The 23,969-nt window shown below is 41.5% G+C and overlaps 1 protein-coding gene across 3 annotated transcripts in view; it reads right to left on the bottom strand.

Moving 5' to 3' along the window:
- The window catches only part of XYLT1 (xylosyltransferase 1), a 202,621-nt gene that overhangs the window by 98,016 nt on the left and 80,636 nt on the right, over nt 1-23,969 (bottom strand). For all 3 annotated transcript variants that reach the window (XM_056336295.1, XM_056336294.1, XM_056336296.1), the window contains one exon: nt 1,846-2,371. In XM_056336295.1, the coding sequence (XP_056192270.1) occupies nt 1,846-2,371 (526 nt within the window). The remainder of the gene's footprint in view (nt 1-1,845; nt 2,372-23,969) is intronic.

Below are 23,969 nucleotides of genomic sequence, written 5' to 3'. Positions count from 1 at the left end.
TCTTCCAGCTCTCTCCAGGATATCACTTGCATATTTGTGTGTGTGATGCATTTACCCTAGACCAGGTATATAGCTTTGATGACATTACTAAGATATGTCCTTGATCCCAAACAGTGTAGGACAGTGTCTGCAAGGTGCTGACCTCCATCAGCGTTCTCACAGACCACAGCTGACTCTCCTGTCATTAGAGAAGAAAAGGGAAGGATATCAAGGACACACTTATCACAGTGGATTCCACCGGTGGCACCCCCATGGGACCTGAGGGATGCCCAGGGGTACTCACTGATGCTCAGCCTGTCACTGATGTCTAGTTTTGCTCAATTCTTACCTCTCTACTGTTCTTTTATCTTCAAGTTGTACTGCCTTTGCTGTCTTTCTCCCTGCTACGCACTCAACACCAAGTCTTCTGCCTGCTCTATTAATTCTTTACCTCCAATGTTTGCCCACCCAGCTTAATTATTTCAAGTACCACCGTGATAAGAAAGGGAGAAAAAACACCAAAAGAGATGTGGTAAAAAACGAAAATGAAGGAAAGAAACCAAACTAGTCACAGATGCACTAGGGTGGGAAATGTGGTGCTCACACTTTTCATCCTGGTAATATGCATCATCTAAATTAAAAGCCTAAGCTTCCTATTACAGAGGGATTCTTTTGTTTGGAAACATACTCCGGGGCACCTCCTTTTTTTCCACTGTCTGTACAGGGAGTTTAGCCTCCTAATTTAGGCAACAGCACCATGGATCCTCCTCCCTCCCACACTGAAACACCCAACAGTAACCACTGCTTTGTGATGGTGCAATAAACAGGTGAGCCATGGGGCTTTGAGAATGTAACTAAACAACCCCTAATCCCCACGGCTCACCATGTTTAGCGTACCATCTCAAAGCAAGACCTATTCTCTTGTTTGTAAAAGTCCCTGTGCACTTTCAGCACGGACAAAGACATCAGCATATCCTCACATGCATGGGCTGAAGTGCCAATTACAGGATGGGGACTTTGGACTGCTGTACAAACAAGTGCTGCTGTGGATAATGCTGTCCTTTGATCAATACCTACTTTGATCAACTGATCAATGCTTTAAAAAGGAAAGCACACTTTACTGTATGGGAAGCACTCTTCTTGCAAAGTAGGAAAAGGTCAGCTCACACATGCAAACTGACAGCAAGCTGAGAGACACGTCATTCATCTGACTGCATGTAAAAAGCAAAAGCAACGAATCAAAGCTCGGCTTCGGCTAGCAGAAGTCACTGACTCTCTACAACGGTGATTTTGAAAATTACTTTTGCTGATTGAAGAACATTAAAAATAGAAGTGAACCACAAAATTAGTTTCCCCACACACTTTTGGATTTTTTTAATTATACTTCTGATAATTATCTGGGTTATCAAAATGCTTAGCAGTCCTGGTTACTAGCTAAGACTCCAACATGCCAGAAAAATGGCCACACGGCCATTAACAGCAATGCCACTCGTTTATCGGTTAGCATAAGGCACCAAAATTCACCATGGCTGTTCCCTGATCCCAAAAACCCACACAACTTGTACAGGATAACAAGACTTCAACTACACTTCTCTGTGTCTTTAGATTAAGAACTAAAAGAAACAGGAGCAGCAATTGAATACCTAGATCATATTGTGTAATAAAAATCTGGTGGAAGTGCAAAAAAATGATACAGGAATTTACAAAGGATCTTGTGACATCCATATAATTCCCTGTTTACAACATCCTCAAACCCTCCCTCATTTTCATACACTAAGTACATTACACCTTTCTGCAACAAAGCCATTTTTCTGTCATCAAGCCATTTTAATTACACAGAATCCCCTTCACCATCTACCAACTTACCCTCCAGTGTACAGAAACGCGTCACCTTCTCCGGCATCAGCTTTCCATGCTTGTGCTGACAATACACCTCCGCGATCTCCTGCCGACACTGCTTAGATTTAGACCGGGACATGGCTGAGATTGCCTCTTTGCCCGTTACCTCACACTTTGGTGGTTGGTCATATCTCAGTTCAGGGGAGCTGTTTCCACTTTTTTTCAAATTATGCTGTCTGGGAGACCTGTGAATGTCCTTCAAACTGTTGTTGCTGCTGCTGTTTTTTCCAGGGTGATCGCTGAATTGCACCACCTCATTGGAGTTCTTCCCCAGCAGCAAATTCGCCTTCATCTTCTCCTCTTCCAGTTTCTTTCTCAAGTGCTCCTTTTGCTTACTAAGGGGTTTTTTCACCAGCTCAGACTGGTGTTTTTGCCTCTGAGTCCTGGGAGCAAAGTTACTGTTATCAATATTTTCAAAGTCCTTGGGGACTGAATTTTCATTATTGCTGTCTGTTCGCATTTTCTCTTTCGGTCGGTGGGAAAAATAGCCATCCTATAAATGGGGAGAAAAATTATACTCATCTTACTAAAAACAGCCACATCCCATGCATTACAAGCATTTCTTACATGAAAACATAAATCAATTTCAATCCAACACACTGCAAAAAACCTGCACGTTAGGGTTCATAATAGGGAGATGGAGCTGAGAGGCCTCTAAGCCGTCCAGGTCCGTGCGGACAGCCACCACCCCGCATCACCCAGCCAGCATCCAGCCCCACCTCGGATGGAGCAGGGAGGTTTTACACAGGTTTCTGAGCTATTATTAACCACAGACTTCACCTTGACACCATTAAAAAAAAAAAAAAATCAATGGCCAAACGGACACAGGTTTCAGTGGAGTGAAAGCAGCTCCTTCAATGCTTTCCCTCACTCCTGGTGGCGATGGCCGCAGTTTGGCACCCCAGGAACTGCCCCACTCCTCTGCAGGAAGCACCACGTGACTTCACAGCCCGAGATTTCTTTCGGTGAAGTAACTTTCCTGCAAACCAAACCCTTCCTAGTTTTCTGAGTTTCTACATAATAAAACTTTGGAGCGCTGCTTCCTGCGGTGTGCAGTGCAGCAGGTGGCTCAGCTGTCAGCCCTTAACCACCACGTTCGGCGTGCTTTGATAAATACACAATAACATCACAACATTTAAAATATATAATTTAAAGGAAAAGGTATAGACCATGTAAACTATTTGTCTGTCGTAGAACAACGCTTTCCTTCATGATTTCACTCCCACCTCCACCGACTACCACAGGAACTTGTCCCAGCCCATCGAGAGCACAGCAAGCTTTAGAACACCAAAGAAAAAGAAGCATTACCCCAGGGATCCTAGAGACAGCACCAAACATGGCAATCTGCTCGAGAAAAGATGTGACAGACCAGAACAGAACCAAGAAGCACTTATATGTGCATATTAGTATCAAATGGGAACCTGTCTGACAGTCGGGGCCAAGTGAGGTTGAGCTACCTTTGCTCCAGCCGCAGCAATTAGTCCTCTAGCTAGTGGGGGACACCGTTTTTAGACTCACAGAACAGGAGATATCTCCACTCATTAAAGTGATCAGTATCAGATGAAATAAATAAGGAGTTGTTATTAAAACATCTGAAGACAGGTTTTTTTTAATCTGTCCTTTTTTCCTTCCACTCATGAAAGACCTAACCAAAAATCAGAGGCTGGTAAATGACAGCACCCGTTAATGAAGACTGATGGGAGCCATGCTTAGCACCTATGAACCACATTTTGTATTCAAAACATTTTACCAGCATTAGCTAATTGTTTCTCACACCTCTTCCAGGAGGAACTATTTAAGTCAAGTTTTGCAGGGGAAGGAGAGGGAGATAATGACTTCTCCAAGGCCATGCAGGGAGTGAGAATCACTTTGACCTCTGCAGCTCAGCAATGAGAAATGTTTGAATAGTTTACTTGTTAGAAGATGTTCTGTAGGTGACTGAAGTGATTTTCTCTCCATTAATATCTTCAGCTCACAAGTAACTTTAGCTATCAGACATGGAGGAATGCAGGAAGTTAAACAAACCAATCAACCAAACACCAAAAAAGCCTACAAACCAAAACCCAAATGTTTTTCAAATAAAATACTTCTAGTTTGGAGAGAATGTTATCTTTAAAAAAAACCCCATACTTTTTAATATTTAAGGGTACATACGAAATCAATTTTTTTTCCATCTTATTTTTTCAAGGAGAAAAAAATTAGCATTTTCAATAGAACTGTAGAATCACTTAGGATGAAAAAGACACTTAAGGTCATTGAGTTCAATCGTTAACCCGGGACTGCCAAGTCCACCACTAAACCATGTCCCTAAGAGCTACAGCTACGCATCTTTTAAATACCTCCAGGGACGGTGACTCAACCACCTCCCTGGGCAGCCTGTTCCAATACTTGACAAGCCTTTGGGAGAAAAAATTCTTCCTAATACCCAATCTAAGCCTCCCCTGGTGCAACTTGAGGATGTTTCCTCTTGTCCTGTCGCTTGTTCCTTGGGAGAAACAGACCCCCACCGTGCTACAACCTTTCAGGCAGCTGTAGAGAGCAATAAGGTCCCCCTGACTCTTCTTCTCCAGACTAAACCACCCCAGCTCCCTCAGCTGCTCCTCATAAGACTTGTTCTCTAGACCCTTCACCAGCTTTGTTGCCCTTCTGCGGACACCAAAGAGAAAACAAAACCAAAAATAGTTTCAAGACAGCCCTCATCCCCACGAATGATCAAACTAAAAACCCTCAATCAACCCAATTACTTTCAGATCCCAGCTCCCTTCACTTAGCCTGTACCTCCAATGTATCTTCAAAGAAAAAGACCAGCAGCAAACTGCAAATAGAGCAAGACAAATGTAAAGCTTATTAACATCATACCCAAAACATCTCCACTGAGGTGCCACTGCTCTGAGACTTCAGATATCTGATAGTTGGCATGTTCCCTTTGTTGTTCAGCCAACTCCAAAACCTCAGCTTAGTTATGCCACTTGTATATTTTGACTTACTTCATTTTAATGTGCTTGGATCTTGGATTTGTATACATGAAATAGCTCAGAAACCTTAATTGTTGTACTGTCACGCTTCCTCTAAACTAGTGCCGGAATTCACTTTTTTTCATCATTTAGCGTAAACTGAGACACAAAAGGGTTGAGGTAAATCTGTGTGGATGGTGCAATCCATAACCACAGTGGGTCACCCAGGGCTTTCCTTTGTCCCTTTGAAATGTTTTGGTTTTGAAATGAAATGGCCTCTATACAAAACTTAAATACAAGAAGGATCAAAGACGGTATTAAATTTATTTCTACAAATTTTATATCCCAAAACACACAGAGCTATTCTTTGTAAGTAGTCCTTAAGCTTCAACAGGTTAAGTATATGAAATATGAAGGACACTATGAAAGACTGAATGTAAACTTTATTTGCTGTGTTTCAACAGCAGCAGCGCAGAGAACTACAGGGACAACACTCCACAGTAATCAAAGCATCCCTATCATTAGTTTTTATCATTAGTACAGTTCAAAGCATTTATTGGCAATAGAAACATTTCACCATGCTGCAATTTACAACCAAAATACCTAGCTGCAACGATGGGGGCAAAATAAATAAATAAATAGATAGATAAATAAATAAATGGACAAATAAATAAATAAATAAATCTGCCTTCTTCATTCAACTCTTTCCAAAGTCTCTAAAGGTGATGCTGTGATAGGATATTTATGCGTATTTTGGCAACATTCCCTCTCACAGTTTGACTCTTAATAAACAATTTTTGTCTTTGAGCTAAATAATAATAATAATAATAATAATAATAATAATAATAATAATAATAATAATAATCCGTACAGCAAATGGCACATTGATAAAGGAGAAAGTTCACTGTTGTTGTTTTTTCGTGTAATTCTTATTACCCACAAAAGAGACATTGTCCTGAGCCAGAGCGACTGGCACATGCCCCTTCCCACGTCCCAAAGAGTGGACAGCGCTGCCCCACGCTCTGTAGCTTGACACAGCATCAAAGGACGAGGTGCAGGCCCGTTAGTGTTGGAAACAGCATCTGACATGACACTTATGTGACATTTCAGTTGGGATTTTCACCACCCCTGCGCGCTCATGAGTGGGGCTGGTCATCCCTACCCAGCTGATGCACTGTGCTCTGGCAGAAACCTGTGATGAAACCTCAGCAGAAAAAAGCAAAGAGCAGATATTCTGGTGTAGGGTTCACCTCTTCAAACTGTTTTCCTCCTTCAAGTGCTTTGCCCCCCTCTGGGAAATGCTTTTCCAAGTCTACATGCTGGAATCTGAAAAGACAAATAAATTCTAAATGCTTCAAAGCCAGACACAAAACTAAGCTGGGCTGTAACTCTTCCCTGCCTGCAGGGACAGCAAGCACCACAAAACCTCACCCCGACAGAGGACACCCAGTGTCTGAAGAGAAGTCTCTTTAGGAGAAGCAAGGACTAAAAATAAAGCAGTCTGTAGAACAACTGCACTAACCAAGAGCTATAGATATACATTGAAAAATAAGGATGTGTAACAAACACCCCAGATGGACAGTCAAATCCAGCCTCACACAATCCCACACCTGTTGATGCAAGTGATAAATGCCACAAAACCAGAAGTCTCCACCCTCCTCTAATCTGCATTTCTCTTTCTCAAAAACTTCCAAAGCCAAGCCTGATTTTTACAGCGTAATGATTTTAAGACAGGATCCATAAGTGATAGCAGAACATACATGTTCGCAGTGCAGGGGAAATGAAGCTCAGCACTCCAAGCCTAAAACAGCAGCAGCTGCTGACAATAAATTGTGTTCATTTGTGAAGTTCAGGGGTACAAACAAAAGCAGCACATCTGGTCTTCAGCTGGCTATGGGAGGATGGGTTTTACTTGCTCTGCGATATATAATTTTTACAGTGCTGGCTTAATTGCAGACTTTATTTGCCATGGATGTCTGAGACAGTCAAGTCAGGACAAAGTCATCCTGCAGAAAAATGACACTGAAACCAGGCATTCCCAGTTCTGACAGTACCATGGGGTGTATGTCGGTGGGTTTGCTGTTTGAATCATGCTCTTTTTCAACCTCTGTCTAGCTATTTGTTAGCAGCACCTTCTTATTGCCCTCTGTGCTTGCAAATCACATTAAATACGCTGAAACATGGAAGGTTATGCCAGGACCAAATTAGAAGCAGAGAGCCAACTACTATAGCCCGTATGTATCCACATTCAAAGATGAAAGCAGTATTTTCAAACCGACACCTAATAGTGCTATTTTTTGTTGTTGTATAGACTTAATCTTACCCACAGAACGCACAAAAAAGTTACTATGGAAAGCACCATTTAGGTCTTTGCAATAGAGTAATACTCTCTAGAACAGCCGCAGCTTGGAAGAGGCTCTATCCAAAGCCAACTCATCTGAGAGACTACCCTGGCCAAACTACTCAGCATTACAGGTGTCAAACACAACACATGCCACCCAAGAACACATATTTCACCTGTGCTTCCACTACGGCCCTGGGAAAACACTCGCTTTGTGTGACTCTACGCATGCTCCTCCAGCAGCCTCAGTGACACGGCCTCCCTTGGGGACCAACAGCGAAAACTGAGCACCCTTCCTGCAGGAGGTCACGTTTGTCACTCAGTAACGACCCACGCCTGCTCCCGATGCCAATGAAAGCCATTCCACTCTGGCAGAGAAGTGCAGGATCAGGACAAAGTATTTTTTCCCCACATTTTAAAAGCCAACTCAGTGTACAGACTTTATAAAGAAACCTTTGGAGGGTTTTCGTCACTTTGCAGCACCGCATTTCAAAGACCAAGTGTGACACTGTGGATATCTATCACAGAACACAGGCCTAAGGGAAGGATTTCCACAAAGTTTTCTGTCCTAGCATTATCTGCTTCTCAGAAGATACACGGAGAGGTTAACTGCTGAGTAGTCAATGGTAAGAGCCCTGGCAGGGAGAGTTTTAATGGGGCCTCTTCTGTGTGTGTGCACACTGCAATTCAACAAAAACAAGCAAATACTCTCAAACTGGGAAAGAACAGTCTGTACCCAGGAGTGTGCATGAAATGCATGAGATCATTGCTAATTACATACTGATTGCCATTGATGCTAAAAATAATAATATAACATTAATGCAAAAACAACATTTTAAGCTCAGAGCCACTGCATGTAATAAGAATTTGAGTTCTGCTCCAAATTCTGCTCCTTGATGAACACACAGGTTTTGATTCTCCAAACTCCACCTTTAGTGTGTTTTATTAAAATCTGCCACACAAAATGTGTGCTCTTTGGTATATATTAGCCACTGCATCCACAGTGATTGAAGGTCTGGTGCTCAGACACTGTGAGCTTGATTGAATTCGAAGTCTCATCTCTCTCAGGAGAGAAAGTCTGGGTTTCAGCGGAGACAGTGGCAGAGCCTTTGCGATCTACTTGAGAAGACCACGGAGTAAATTGATGCTGTCACCTGCTACATACCCAAGAACAGCTGCTGCTCACTGTATCTAGCACAAATACTGAGAATTTTGAAGAACTTTACAGCCATCTATGACAAATGGATTTTAATGACAGCCTGCTAACACTCTCAAAGGCTTCTGCATGTACAATACATACCTGCTCAGCTGGACCGCAGGTAGTTCATGTACCTGCAGACTGCCTCTCTCCACACATTTTTCACTTGGATCTGTCATGTATATTTGCGTCTAGATTAAGTACATTCAAGCATAAAAGTGCATTTTTGGGTATGCCCAGTTTAGAAAATCTAGGTAACAAATTCTCACGTCGTCTTTCAGGTACAGTTCTGTATCCTGCATGCTAAAGGCAGGAGGTGAAAGACTATAGCTGCAATATTGACCAAGGGAAAACTTCAATAAACCAGCATGTCCTCTGTGGGGCATCCCCATGGTAAGACAAGAAATATGCTACAAACATACTATGAACCAACTCAGACCAACCCTGGAAGGGGTGCTTCTGCCAACAGCCAGGGTTAGGCAGCATGACTGTTAATTTTTGCAACATGCAAAAAGCCAACACCAGAACAATTTCAAATCTGCTTTCAGAAAGACAAGCTAATGCGTATATAAATCAGCAGACACACAAACATCAACAGCCTGATGAGCATCAGCTCTGCACACAGCAAGGGCACACGGGCTTTATGTGGCTGAGGGATCCAACCCAAGACACCTAACCCAAGGGGAAGAACCCATACTGTGGCAGGTAGTCACTGCTCCAGCATCACCTGCTACACACCTGTAGAAATACAGTGCTGCTAGATGACTCCTTTTGGAGAGGCTTTGTAAGGAAAGTTAAAGAAAATCGTAATCAGTTCACAAAGGCACACAATAAGAGCTTGCATTTATCTGTGAAAGGTGTTCACTGCATTGTGCAGAGCATTTCCTCCCAACAATAAGAAAATGCTCCCTTCTCAGGAAAAGTTATTCATTGTATGATTTTTGTATCAAGGAAGTCCTATAAAGTCTACACAGATGGACAGACCATGTGCAATCAAGCCCTGAATGGCAAATGTTCACAGTTTCAGTTTACCTGACACAGCTGATTTTCTTCCCAGCACGGAAGGATTTGTTGTCTTTTTGTACTAAGAACATATTCTCGTGTTCTTCCCCTGGCTAAGCTTGGTTCCTTAAAGACAGCAAAACAAACTAGAAATATGCATATGCACACGCTAAGCAGCAACAAAACACGCAAACCTTCCTCTAATTACAAAGTACTAGATGTGCTGGCCTTGAGGGCCAGGTATAAATCAATCCCCTGTACTATAAAAAAACCTACATTTTTTTCTTCTCCTGTCACATAATAAAATATATAATAATTATTGATCTCATGTGAAAATATGCAATCACTGGGCAGTCATGCATGTCTTAGACAAAATAAGCTCTCAGAGCTGGTGCAGATGCCGGTCACCGTGCTGGGGCGAACTGTGCTGCTGTGGGCTCCAAACCAGCTCACGGCTCTTGGAGGTGACAAACGGCTTCAAAATCTGCATCATATGCCAGAGCCTCCAAGAGGCCTGGTCAGTTTTTACAGGACCACCTATTTTACCTGTCCTGTGACCAAGAATTTAAGTAGCACTATGAGAAGATAATTAACACAAGTTTCTGTTCAATTAATTACAGCTCTGTGACGTACTATATTTGTAATGCTTGTTAATTATTCAATAATGATACCTTCCAATTGCCAGAGGAGTCAGAGGATGGCATCTCTACAAGCAAGGGCTGCTCCTCGTAAATCATCTTTTTTTTTTTTCCTGTTTTAACCTTTGCATATTTGAGGGGTATTTCTTAGCTGAAATCAAAACCTTCCCCGCCCCCCCCGCCCCCGAACTACATATATTACACTATGGTCTTCAGAACAAGAGCGGAAATTATAAATACTCCTCATGCTCCAGTGGGCTCAGAAATCGGATTTAATCCCATTTTTGAAACAGCTGGGCACCCGCCTCCCTTGGCACATGGCCAAAGAAACATCTTCAGACCACTCGTTCCACGGGCAGCTGCAGGCTTCCCAGCTGAGGAGTACGGCAGCTCCAGCCCCACAGCCGATTCCTGAGACCATCATGGGAAGCAGCTTCCCTCCATTCTCCTTTTGAGTCCAAGAAAAACTCCTTCTCCATCACTATGAAGTAGAACTACAGGGCATTTGCCTGGAATTGCCCATACGCTCACTCTGCTGCTAGATGGATACAAAAGGCTGGTCACTATCAGAACGATGATAAACAATAATTAAAAAAAAAGTCACAGCAAAGAACTGTTGAGCCAGTTACTTTGAGAACTGTTGAGAACAGGTTAGATCCTCTCTCCTTTCCCACTGTCAGACCAAGCAAGCCCATTCCCCGGGATGATCAGGCACGTGGAGCCGACACACCGCTGGCTCTGCAGGAGCTTCGGGCACCTCACCTGTGCGCTGCAGCCCATTGTGTTCCAGAGGCTGAGCATCACAGCAGTGTCATCTCCTGTGCTCAAGGGCAAGGATTTCAGCATCCTTGAGACACTCGTTTCAATGGCTCAGAAAGCCACTAGGTCAAGGCAGCTGTTTCCCCAGTTCAGGTAGGAACCTGCCGATATAAAACCGACAAAGCGTCACCTGTCCTAGCCCATCCACATCTTTCAAACTACAAAACAACCACTGCTCTCGTTGAAGTTGTCATGCAGCCACAGGGATGCAGACATTCTTCCATGCCATCAAAACTTATAAGAAATTGTGAACTTTAATCAAAGACAATTGGAAAACTAATACTTTTTGCAGGTTTTGACAAAAGCACAGCCAAAGAAAGCAGATAGAGAGGACAGATGTTAATGTCTCTAGATTTTTCCATGTATTTTTCCATTTTGCTGTAACAAGTACATTGTACTTTAATTATCAGTGTCTGAAGACTTGCAAGAAACAGTTTGTGACAAATGTATTAAGTTACTTTATGCTTGACATTAAAAAGGGAGATACAAAAGGTGAACACAGATTTATTGCCTTTGAATTTGCAAGCTGGTGAAGACAAAAGATGTAATTGTTTCAAATACAGTCCTTTCTGTTACATAAAAAGGTTATGAGAAAAAGCCATCATCTGGGTTAAAAGGGGGATTCTGATACATGAAAAAGCATGAGCCCTTCAGGATTCAGTGCTAATAAATACTTACAGGCACTGCTTTCCCAACACTATTGTTACACTTGCATTTCAAAGCTGCAGAGTAATGGCTGGACCACGACAAAGTGCACAGACACAGGGGACCTTGAGTGCATTGGTAAGTGATTGCTTGGAGGATTATTTCCCCCTCCTTTCCAAAAATATTATCACTGATTATTTTTTTTTTTTAACTTCAGCAATGTGTTCCAAAACACTGGAATCAACATAATATCATTAATAGAAGTTGCTTTCTTTCCTTCTTGCATACGTAACATTTGTACATTAAGGAAAGATGTTCAGGTTTGGAATGGAATGAAAACGGCTTAAAAACTTTGGTTCCTTTCCTCAGGAGTTTTTCGTTTCCTGCTAACAAAATGTGACTGACTTTCAGAGTAATTTTGATTAGGGAGTAAAACAATATTGCACCCCTCAGGAGTCCAAGAAGATTTTCACATTTGCTCCAGCTTAGCATAGTAACTGTATGAACAGCCATATTCTGTTAACAGTAATTTCAACTGTCCATCTGGTTATTAAAAAGTTTGGAATACTGCTACAGGGAGCTGTGAAAGCACATATCCACAGTATTTCAAAAACTGACAACCTCGTTTTCTGCTAATTTACACATCTCAGGAAAACTTGTACTTACACAGGAGGGCTGAAAGACACCACAGTCTAGTCAAATTCATTCCATCTGTAACAGAACTTGATTTATAACCAGTAACTGCCCCCACTTTACGCACATTGTTCCCTTTCAAATGATGCTTGATCTCAGTAACAGGCTCCATACCAGTACACACATCCTTCCTCTTGGCAAAGGTCCCTCCCAGTCAAACTCACCAACAGGAACATCAAGACTGACCGCGTTCGGGCAGGGTTTTTTTGCCTGCATATACATATAAATACATATTCACACACATGTATCTGAACAGTTTCCATCTCTGCTTTGCAGTGCAGTTAGTTCTGCCTAGGTGCAGGCAAGGGAACGCACCCTTGCATGACATGACACATTGCTCCATTCCCAGGCGAACAAACCCTCAAAAGAGCATCCACTTTGAGCAACTGTCCTGGAATATGTACCAGCGTTAATAAGCCTCTTGGATTCATTTCAGCTTAACCTCATCTTTAAGCAGAATTCACCACAGAACTAGGAAAGACATGAAGGAGGACTGGCCTGACAGCACAAAACGCGGCTTCTGAGGAAGCTCAGGAAAACCCTGGAGGTTTATTTTCCTAGAGCTTCTTCCCAAGAGAAGGTGAATCTTATAATCCTTCCAATGAAGAGTTCAGACATGAAGGACCTTATAAAGAAGTCAGCCCTTTCTCGAGGGAAAGGTAATTTAAGTCACTTTTTATATTAATGTCTATTACTTTGGGGTCCTTAACAGGACCCTCAAACAGCATTTGAAGTGACATACACTTTTGTAGAGCAGCAGTAGATGCTTATGTCCCACAACTTCTTAACAGGCATAGGGCTACCTGTGCGATGCTGGTTCCTTCCTGAGGAGGCTTCACACCCAGGGACGGTGTGGCACAGCACAGCGCCCGTGTCCACGGCCTTCACTTGCAAATGCCATCTCCTGAGGCATGGGACAGGAATTCAGCAGGTAAGGTCAAGAGCGGTACATCTACATAGTTGTTTTTCCTGATGGTTATTCTAATACTGAAAACGTGATGTTCTGTGTCTTTAATTATCACCAAATTGTACTGCTACATTATTCAACAAAGGTCCCCCCAGAGAAATTGTAAATAAATAAATAACACCAAGTAAGCACAGGAGTAAAGATCAGTCATTTGAATGTTCAGAATATGGAAGTGATAACCACACTGAACACCCGTTACCAGCCAACCTGTTCATCAGTTTTTTCCCCCACCTTCCTGTGACCCACCCCATAAAAAAACAACATGGCTAATCTGAACTGAATTCCTCTGCTTTCATCTCTATTTCTTTCATCCAAGTCACCCAATATTCACTTTATATATTTCAAAGCAGTAGTAAACACTTGAAATTGCTTCCTGGTGACTTGTTATTAACTAGATTCCAACTAAATTCATCTGGAGGCCTATTCGAACTCCAATCTAAACAATCTTGAGCAGCCCAGGGTGAATTCCTGAGACGCAGAACAAGATCACTGGCGGCTACAGAAGTTAAACATAATTAAAACATGGATGGTAGAACCCAAAGACGCCCTCACATACAAATGAAAACATCCTTGTAAAATATGGTCAGTTTAGTTCAAACGTATTCAACCTTAATTAGGTAGAAAATCTATTTAGATGAATACAATGCAAAGAATAATAATGAACTTCAGGATTACATTTTGTTACTTGGAGGGAAAAAACAACACAAATAAATGGGAAGTAATTGGAGCTTATTTAATAGTCTCAGACTATCAGCTTGAACAACTATAATCATTAAAGACCCTGCAGTGATCTTCTACTGATAAATGTTGTTAAATCAGAATTACAAAACGACAAGCATGAAAAGCAAAGCCTATTAATATGAGCAGCACTAAAAGAAATAGATTCATTCACATTTTTTTCATCTGCCCAGCATCACAAGAAGTCTTTGAACCAAGCACATTAGAATGAAAGGCCTCCATGTTTCCATTCTCTTTGGGCATGGATGCCTACTGCAGGGTGACTGCAGGTGAGCAATGGTTATCCACTGCTGGATATGTGGCAATGCAACGTTTGGTGTCATGGGGCCTAAATGTATTTTCCTGTATCTACTAATTGCAACGAGCCACACAGACCCTTTGATGCAAGTCCAGCAGCAGTGCTCTACACCCTATGGACTGGGAGGGATGCATGGACATTTGCAGCGTTTGCTTGTAGTACAGACCGTTTTCTCTAGCAGTTGCAAGCTTAGCTGCACATGTTAACCTTGGAAGGTGTCCTGTCTCTTGGTCAGGCGGCAGGCTTCCAGACTGAGGACAAAGCATCTCAGGAAAAGAGGTTTTATGAATACTGATTTGTATCTTCACAGAAAGTTCTTCCACAAGATCAATAAGTTCCATTAATAAAATAAAAATTGAAAAGGCCAGAGGATGAGGATATTATTACGGTGTCTGCCACCCGCCTCCTCAGCCACCCTGTCAGCAGTTCAGCCTGCCTGAAAATCAGCCCGGGACCTGGCCTCGGCAAGGGTTGCTTATGTGGTACTGCATTCTTTGTTCTTCCAAATACGTTCACCAAGAGCTATACAAATGAGCAGTTTTAACAGCCTGATGAAACGTAACAGAGATTTGGGGTTAAAAGATGTAGCAGAATACAAACTTACAACACCAAAAAAAGATGCACCTTAAGTTCAGAAACTTGTCATTTTATTGGCTCCAGTAAAGATCATGACGAATAGATGCATTAGTGGAAGCCACCAAAAAGTTTTCCAGGAAACTGCCCTCCACCCTTACTTGAATGGATATTCATTTTGCAGACCAAAACCTTTTTCTGTACCACACTAAACATGCTGACTACATCTGAGCCAAACACCAGATTGTGTAGTGCCCTACTTTCTTTAGCCACATAACAGCCTTTCACTCATGCTGGAAGCGCAGTGCTGTCAAAACAGTGATTTGTAATTACACTACATTTAACAATGGTTATATTTCCATAACTCCCCACTTACAATTATGTCAGAAACAAGGAATCACTCCACACACAGTCAATGACCATATCCCAGCATACACACATCTTCAACTGACAGAACTAGATCAACAGCACAGCAGAATGTTAACTTAGCTAGTCACTATTCATAGACGATGCCATGCAGAAAACTCAGATCACAATATACTCCATTGTTTTAACTAACATCATTACGTTACACAAAAATACTTCTTTCCGAGGGCAACCGCTGGCCTTGCAACTATGCCAAAGGTTTATTTACAATCAACAGTTCTTCATGTGATCTAAAATAAACTTTACTCCAGGGACCTTAAGGAAATATACCAGCTTTTTCTGAAAGCATGGGGAGATTGAAGTCCTATTACGCTTTTATATTCTCGGTGGATACGTAATTCAGTAACTTCAGGACCCGGACCTGAATGTTCCCCAGTCCCTGTTCTGGAGCCTTCCTTAACTCTTGGGCAAGGTCTAGAGTTTACTCACAGTCCTCCATCCCGGTCTGTCTCACAGGGTCAAAACTGCCTTCTACATAAGCCCAACAGAGTCCTTGGCATTACTGTCGAGATGTATTCTTGAGTGAGGGTTAAATGATTTTTTTTGTCCATTTCTAGTATAACACATGCTCACTCACAGTTTTATTAATATGTACTTACATGTATCTGCCATTCTAACTCCCTGCTTGTGCCATTTACCATTCCTAAAAATTCAATGAACTAAAGTTATGGTTGGAATGGCTACCATGAAACCCTGTCCCATACAGGCTATGAACAACTTGCACACCTCAGCACTTTTCCCAGAATATCCCCTCTTAATCTCCCAGTCATTTGCCCACCACTAAGGAAACCACAAATAACTGCTAATAAAAATTCAATCAAAATAGCAGCTTTGGGCTGCATTACGAAGTCATTTGTTTGCTCAGTCATCATCGGAGAAGTGCTTGCATGTGTTAGCAGCTCCACACGACGTGCTCTCTCAGGTCTCATCAATGAGCAGTTTGTCAGAACCCACACGATTAACTTCAGCAGCATGAACCTCAGCAACCTCTAACTTGCATATCTAAAGGCTCAACTGACCAGCCTCTTCTGCAGTAGTCAGAATTTTCTTTGTTAAAAAAATAATAAATATTTACTGCCAGAGAAATAGTAATGAGAAGCAGGTCTTGTCTGTCAAGAAATTCTGTTTGTATCTTCCTCATATCTCCCTATTCTAAAGCAGCAAAATAATGTAAATTGGCACTGAAAACTTTAGTCAGGTCTACAAATACACATTGTGTCAATTTTATCAAATTACCTGAGATTTTCGTAAGTCTTCTTCTTTAGCATCAGCACTGATGCCAAACAAGCATCTTTTACAGTTCTCTTTTACAAGCATATTTAATGATCTAATTTGTGTACATAGTACTGTAATACACCTTTTAGAAAGAAACTTTGGATGGAGAATTTTCTGATTCATTTGCAGAAACAGTACCATGATAGAGCATACATCATGCTATGCGTATCTTCCAAAACGTGTTATTTCCCATCAGTATTTTTACTATACAAAGCAATTCACAACGTGACACCTGGCAAGTATAATGCTATATATTTACCAACATAATAATAATGCTTCAGCAGAGCAGTATTTTTAAGGGTTTGAAATGAAGAAAATCTCTCTCAAATTTTATCTAGGATGCATAAACTGCAAAGATGAGACCACTGCCAGAAATCAGCCTAAGGGAACTTATCAGTATTACAGATTTGAAGCAGACAGTTTCTAATCCACGTTTTGTAAGGACGGATAATATCAACAGCTCTACATGAAGCAATACCAACGAGAGACATACACACGCTGTGTACCTTTTGTGATGGGTGCAGATAAAGTACTGTCAGTTTGCAGACTTGGTCATTTGGTTGGTGCTTTCTGTATATCCAAGAAAAAATGACTATTATTATCTTATTTTGCCTGATTACCTACTGCCTCTCAGTGACATAATGCTCCCATGAAAGGAGCAAATTCATCAAGTTTCCAGACTTTGGGTCTTTGTGCACATCTACCAGGCTGCAGATTGCTTCCCATGGAATCTGCACTTTCCTGGGAAGGCCAATTGTGACAGGTTGCGCATAATTCCAACTGCTGAGTTCAAGGAAAAAAAGCATGGGAAAGATGCCGAAACACAGTTTTACTAGCTCCCCCGCTTCCCATCCCATCGCTCCCCATGCCAGGCAAGCCCTGCTGCACAAGAAGGATGGCACGGAAATGTTTACTCAAGACTCTGCTGGCTGGAATACCAACGCAGCCCAGCAAAGAGCTTAACAGCAAACAGGAAGGAGGAAAAAAACCTCTGCCACAAAAGAAACAAATAGCCGGAGACGAGCTTTCCCAGCAGGTACCACACTGCAACTCAGCGCTTGGCAGTATCTGAGATCAGCGCTTGCGACACAGGAGGCTCCTCCAGGAAAACAAGCTCCAGGTTCCTATCACTTATAAAGGCAGGACCACCGGTTATTGTCAGTGGATGTGAAATTGTTGCCCTTTATTATTCTTTATTAGCATCAAATTACGTTAGCCGAGCAGATTTGAAGAAATCTGATGCAAGCCGAAGGCTGCTCTAAATACTGATGTGAAAAGATGCATTTTGCATGCAGTGAAAGCAGAGCATGAGCTGTCGTCTGTACTTAGTTTAATTCATGTGTTGTCCTTTATAACAGTGAAAGCCTTTATCAAGAAGAAACATTAGACTCTGTGTATGGCCCAGATTCTCTGTTTATGCCCAAATAAATTTTACATTCCTCTGAAAATAAAGACTTTGAATGACAGTTAAAACGTACATGGGCTATTATTGGCTCCTGGATTGCTCAAGGAAGTTCAAAAAGAGCAGACACAGGAATCTATTAGGCAACATTTTCTCTGCATTGAAACCTCTAAGATAATGAATGACTTGGAAAAAGCAAGAAGATTGTTATCATCCTTAACGGTTTGACCCGCTGGGCTGCTTCCAGTAAACAAGTGGTTTTGTGATAATTTTACAGAAGTGATTAAAATAAGTAAAGAGTCACTTGAATTATTTTTTTCCTTCCCTGTTTGTGAATACATGTGTGCTAGTTAGCCAAAAGTCCCCGCTGACAGAAAATATTGCAGCAAGACAGGAGCAGTAGTTGAAAAAAAAAAATGCTCTGTTAGTCTTATCTGCCATCAATTGTCCACAGAGAGAGGGAATGACAATGTTGCACAACAGATATTGATACAGATTCCTCTGTTCTGTACAGTCAACAAGTCTGTTCCCACATGTAAGTGTATTACTTTAGTGCTGGTTTTACAGGTGAAGGGGAAATTCTGGCAGTCCTCACCCAGAAGTCAATAAAAGGAGAAATTCAGCCTTTCCCTGCTGGCAAGCCATACTGTGCCCCCACTGACCCAGCAGGTTAGAGCATGGTCCTGCTCAGAAAATACGCAACAGTCTTCATTTGTGGGTCAGTGACTGAACCTGGAGCAAATCTAGATTGTAAACTACAATCCACAGCCACCAAGTGGCAGATACATCTCAATCCATGACATCAGCTGCCTGCCTCTTACCCAGACAAACTGTACTTCTACAAGATATCCAGCAACACTATTCAGCCCTTGGTCCCTCCAAAGATGCCAACCATGAACTATTTCTTAAATCATGAACAGCAACTGCTGTGGTAAAATAGTTTGGGGTGGGGTTTTTTTTTTTCTTTTTTAATTTCAAGCTGGAATATTCCTTTTCACCAACAAAGATGCACAGGCAGCGAGCAAAGAAGTGAATTAAGCACATGTTTTTAACTGTACTGGGCAACTGCATTGCTTGCGATTCTTATTATTCCATGAAATGCCTGTATATTAGTGCAGTATCTTTTAGGGAACCAATACTTGTTTACAATGTATTTCCAGATATTTTAAAAGATTTTTGGTGAGTTGGCTGGGTTAGAAATTTCTGAAGCTCTAAACACACCTACCAAATGAAAATTGCCTCCAAGTATGTCCAAAGTAACAGACTTCTTAGCAAAGAACCACTAACAAAACAGGATGACACTGCACAAGAAACTTGCCAAAGAGTGAGTTTTCCCCTCCCCTTGTTCCTTACACCACTGCTTTTATTACACAAAAAAAAAAAAATATCACAAACCGTGCACCAGTCTCTCTACAGTTACACTCGTGCAAGCCATGTGGAGAACACTGCACACAGTGGGGATTGGGAAAACCAGTGGAATTCAAAGCAGAAATAAAATAGCAGCAGTTGTATCTACACTGTAATTCATCTCCTCACTACCTCCCCGTTTAGTATCTCAACCAAGTGTTAAGGATTCAGTTCACTAGAGGTACCTAAGCTGGAGCACTTCCCAAGAACATGGGATAGACCGCAAGAGCAGGGATCTCTCATGGGCCCATCGCCACAGGAACAAGGCTGTATTAACAGGGCAGCAGATGGAACAAAGTTGTCCTAACAGAAGCAGAAAAATGTATTTACTTCCACTGCTCTTCTGGGCATTTGGGGAGGCAGAGCAGGGGAAAATGGTGAAATGAATATCCAACACCAGACAAAAACCATGCATGAAGTCTGATAAAAACTGAGTCTGAGTGAGGAAATGGTGTACCTATTGCATACAAGAGTAAAAATGCAGATACACAGCTCAACAAGCAGGGAAAGTGCAGTCATGTGTGCCAACTGCAAGGCAACTCTGTCATGAAAAAATTTGACAAGTATTTGCAGGAAATTGTTTAACACCAGATCTTGACTGTAAGTCTGACATGCATTGAGAGGGGGAAAAAAAAAAAGTCTTTAAGAAGCGGCATCTAATTACTCACAGAACGTTTTAATTGCTATTACAGAGCAGTAGCTTTTAGTTACAGATCTTATTAATACAAATATGATCTGATCTGATCATGATCATTAGGATTTACTGTAGTGATCTTGTTCACCACCACAGTGTCTTTGTATTTAAAGTAAAATGTCATTAAAAAGCCATGGGAACTTCATCATTAATGTGTGGGTAGTGTAATCTTAATTTCCTCCTGCAGATAATGAACTGAGACCAATCATGCAAGATTTTCCAGTATGTAAAACAACTGTCACTTTTCATTATGAAGAATATGAAGCCAAAGGAACACTGAAATAACAAGGCTGAAACAATTTTCCAGATTTAGAAAATCCCAAGCCACGCTTTGTCTGGGAGCACTTCTTTCCAGGGCTAAATTTTCCCAGGAATTCTAAAAACAAGGTGTAATGTCCCTTTGTTCAGAGTTCAATTCTGGGTCTGTGAGTAAGCTAACAATAGCCTATTCAGCCTACCTCTCATGCAGATAATGGTACAATTTCAAGTGTCTGGCAGTTTTTATTTATTTAAGAAAACTGACTGAAGATCAGTGCAATTGCCAGAGGCTAAAGGTCTTAGTTCTTGATAATGCAAAAACGGTCAAGCAGATTTAATGGCAAAATGTCTAAAAGCAAGAGTAATGCATGACTCAGAAAAGGGAGTTACAGGGGGGAAAAAATTATCTTCAATAATAACTTATGTCAAGCAAGTGCAGACTCTGACATCAGCACATATGGACATGAAGGTAGACAGTCAGCTTTCAGAAATGTTAAACGAAGGTCCCAGACTCCCGAGATCCTGAGCATTTTACAAAGTCAGGCAAGAAGGAAGGAAAATATAAGGCAAACAACTTTCTAAAATGTAATACATGTAAATCTAACAAAAGTTATATACATTCATCAGAATGTACGTGGTATAAACAGAAAGAATGAGGAGTTTATAAATATTATTTTTTAGAAAACATGGACAGTTTAAAGAAATGAACTCTGGATTAAGTCTATTTATCACTTATTTAGCCCTCAATCTCCTTCAGACTATAATTTCTGACCCAATCTTGAACCTTGCTGTTGGGCATCCTTCCTGTTAAATGGCATCTACAGCCGATACAATGCCCTTTATGTTTGTCTTTTAATCTTGTCACATCTCTTGGCTTCTGCTTTGGTGTTCGATAGTTCACCTTTTGTCTGATTGCTGCCCTTGTTCTGGTTCTAACCTTTGCAGATCTGCAGACCTGTCAGGGAAGGAACAAAAGTCTCTTTTCTAAATAAATAAGGGAACACAAAGACAGCCATGGGTCAGGTTCCACTGGCAGACAGGACAGCGCCTGGATTCTGTGAAGTCCTGTCAAGATGAGTCAGGCTTCCTCATCTGTTGGCTGGCTGGTGAAAGCAGATGAAATCTCAAAAAACTTCGCAGCCTTAAAGCTGTAACACAGCTTCAGGTGAGGACCAGAACACCAAAGCAAAGGACAACTGAACTAGCTCCCACCCCATCTGTTCCTACACTTTTGTATTTACTTTTTTTTGATCCACCTGGGTGAGGCTGCCTCTTGCCCTTAGGTTTCTCCCTAATAACTCTTAAGCTCAAAATCTTACCTCTTCTTTGAGTGACCCAACAAACTGGCATCAACACTTTGCTTTCTTCTTCCCTTACTATTATTTCCAAAGGTCTAGATAAAATAACATTTTCACAATGAGTTTAATAGTTTAGATCTAAAGGCTTATTAGTCAAATCACAAGTGATTTGAGTATAAATGAAAACATGGATTTGACATTTCTAGCAGTTAACTCCCCAGGACATTGTTGCATTTCCATTGCTGTCAAAGAGCTGGAGCAAGCTTCAGGATTAACCATGCAAAGCCAAAACAAGGCTTTGCTTGCTGAGGGCTCCTAGGGCTTTCCAAATACACAGGCCACACGCTGCAGTGCACCTCGAGACACCCACTGGAACAATACAGTCTCCATCCACTCGGCAACAAGCCACACAAAAAGAATTTGCAGGCTGTGTTGGTCTGCAGGACACGGATTGCCCCCAGACAACATGATTGAAGTGGTATTGCAGCTGCAACCATTGTGGCCATCATGTTGATATGAAGGTAGTGGAGGCTAAATCAAGTGGAAGTCACTGGAAAGGTTAATAGCATCCTAAAGTTACTAAGTCTTGCATGGTGTGGTGCTGCAAAGCCAGCTAACTGCAGCAACAAAGGATTTGCCAGATCTAGCAGGCATTTATTACCCCCACAGCAGAAGGATATGGCAGTTTGCGGTGTTCAAAGAAACATGTGTTTTTTCCTATCACAAGGAAAATGCTCTGAGGTTATGCTCCTTGCACTATAATCTCAGTGCTTATGTAGATAATCTGTAATACGGCTGTATTAATCAGTCTCCCTATGATGGTGGTCTTGGAAAGACACAAAAGAGGCATCAAAAAGGCATACAGACTACATGTGTTACTTAACAGAAATATTTTCATCTGTATAAAATGAAGAGTTAACCAAGCCATTTAAAGTCAAGATAAAGCTACTCCAGTCCAAAATGTGTCCCTCTAAAATCTGGTTTACGTTATCACACAAAACAAATAAAGATTGATTCCTTGTTCCCTTTCCAGTCATTTCAATCAAATTCTGACTCCTTGCAAGTCTCTGCCTGTCCTGCTGGTAATGACCTTCAGCCAGCAGACTGGACAGGGAAAAGCACACGGCACGTTCACAACTTTCTGCCTTCCTTTAATTCACCATCTCCGGCACCACTCTTGAATTATCACTCCCTCAAACAGGCTCATACTGACTCTGCAGATCTGCCTCCTACTCTTCAAGTACCATTACTGTCCTTATGAAGATGCACACAAAATGGAAATATTTATAAAACTGTGAAACTCAAATAAGGCTACATATGCCAAAGACCAAAGTAAAAACAGCAGATGCCATTACTATGCATACTTATTATGTTTTACATATATTTTACATATTACACATTTTCCAATAATTTTTCCCCAATATTAGATTTATGTATCAAATAGCTTTTTAAACAATGCTTGGGAAAAGCCTGTTTGTGTTCAGTGCAACCTCATAAATTTGCAACCTCTCCTATGAAGAATCCAGTTTACAACAAAACAAACAAAGGAGTGGGTGGAAGGAAAAAAAAAATACCTTTTTTGACAAGCATCCTCTTTGCTGATCCAGTTAAGGGAAGCTGGATATTCAAACAAGTAGGTAAAATGGTAAAATGCAAAAAAAAAAAATAAATTTCTGTTTTGCATTGGCAACAAGTAAAGCTGCCGATGTGCCACTTTTCCAGTATTCACACACAATGTCTAAGAATTACAAGGTTTGCGATTGGAAGCTTTTCATGCCCCAATGAAATTTTAGGTGCTAAGGTGCCGAGAGGCAATTGCTGCTGCTTATTCAGAAAAGGTTAGGGAACAAAGGAGAAATCATCATGTTTTCTTCATCTCATATATTCACGCAATCATGGTGACTCACAGCTGCTGACGAAGCCTGGACTCCCAAGGAAGCCTAGGGATTTTGGTGTCATTTTTTTAATTCTGAAGTGAGGACAGCTGTAATTATGATGCAGCTGACACTCATCCCACTAAAACTAGTATGTGCATAAAACAGCAAAGAAAACAAACACATTAGAGTGACATGATTGCTTGGTTAAGGGACCAGCTCTGTGCAGCCTGCACAGACCGGCAGCAGCGCTGGGAAGCTACCAGTTCACACTGGTTTTCCAGAAGCTCGCTTCCAGCCAGAAGGCATTTCCTTCAGGCAGCAGCAAACTGCGCTGGTCACAGACAAAAGACAATCCAGACTGAGGCCTGAGGCGTATGAATATGGTAGCACAGCACTGGATAAGTAGAACAATCCAGAAGTAGTACCTATCTAACTAAAGCTGTCCATACCTGTAAGAGAAACAGAAGGCGTTTTCCAGAGGAAAACTACAGCTCATCTAAAGCAAAACAGAAGACAGCAAATTCAATTTGCAGATTCAGCAAATTCAAAGGCAGAAAATAAGGATGATTAATCTCTCGTGTTCTTGCT

Source organism: Falco biarmicus, chromosome 4, assembly GCF_023638135.1.
Source record: "Falco biarmicus isolate bFalBia1 chromosome 4, bFalBia1.pri, whole genome shotgun sequence".
Taxonomy (NCBI): domain Eukaryota; kingdom Metazoa; phylum Chordata; class Aves; order Falconiformes; family Falconidae; genus Falco; species Falco biarmicus.
The sequence above is the reverse complement of the archived record's forward strand: the minus strand, read 5'-3'. Positions and strand labels throughout refer to the sequence as shown.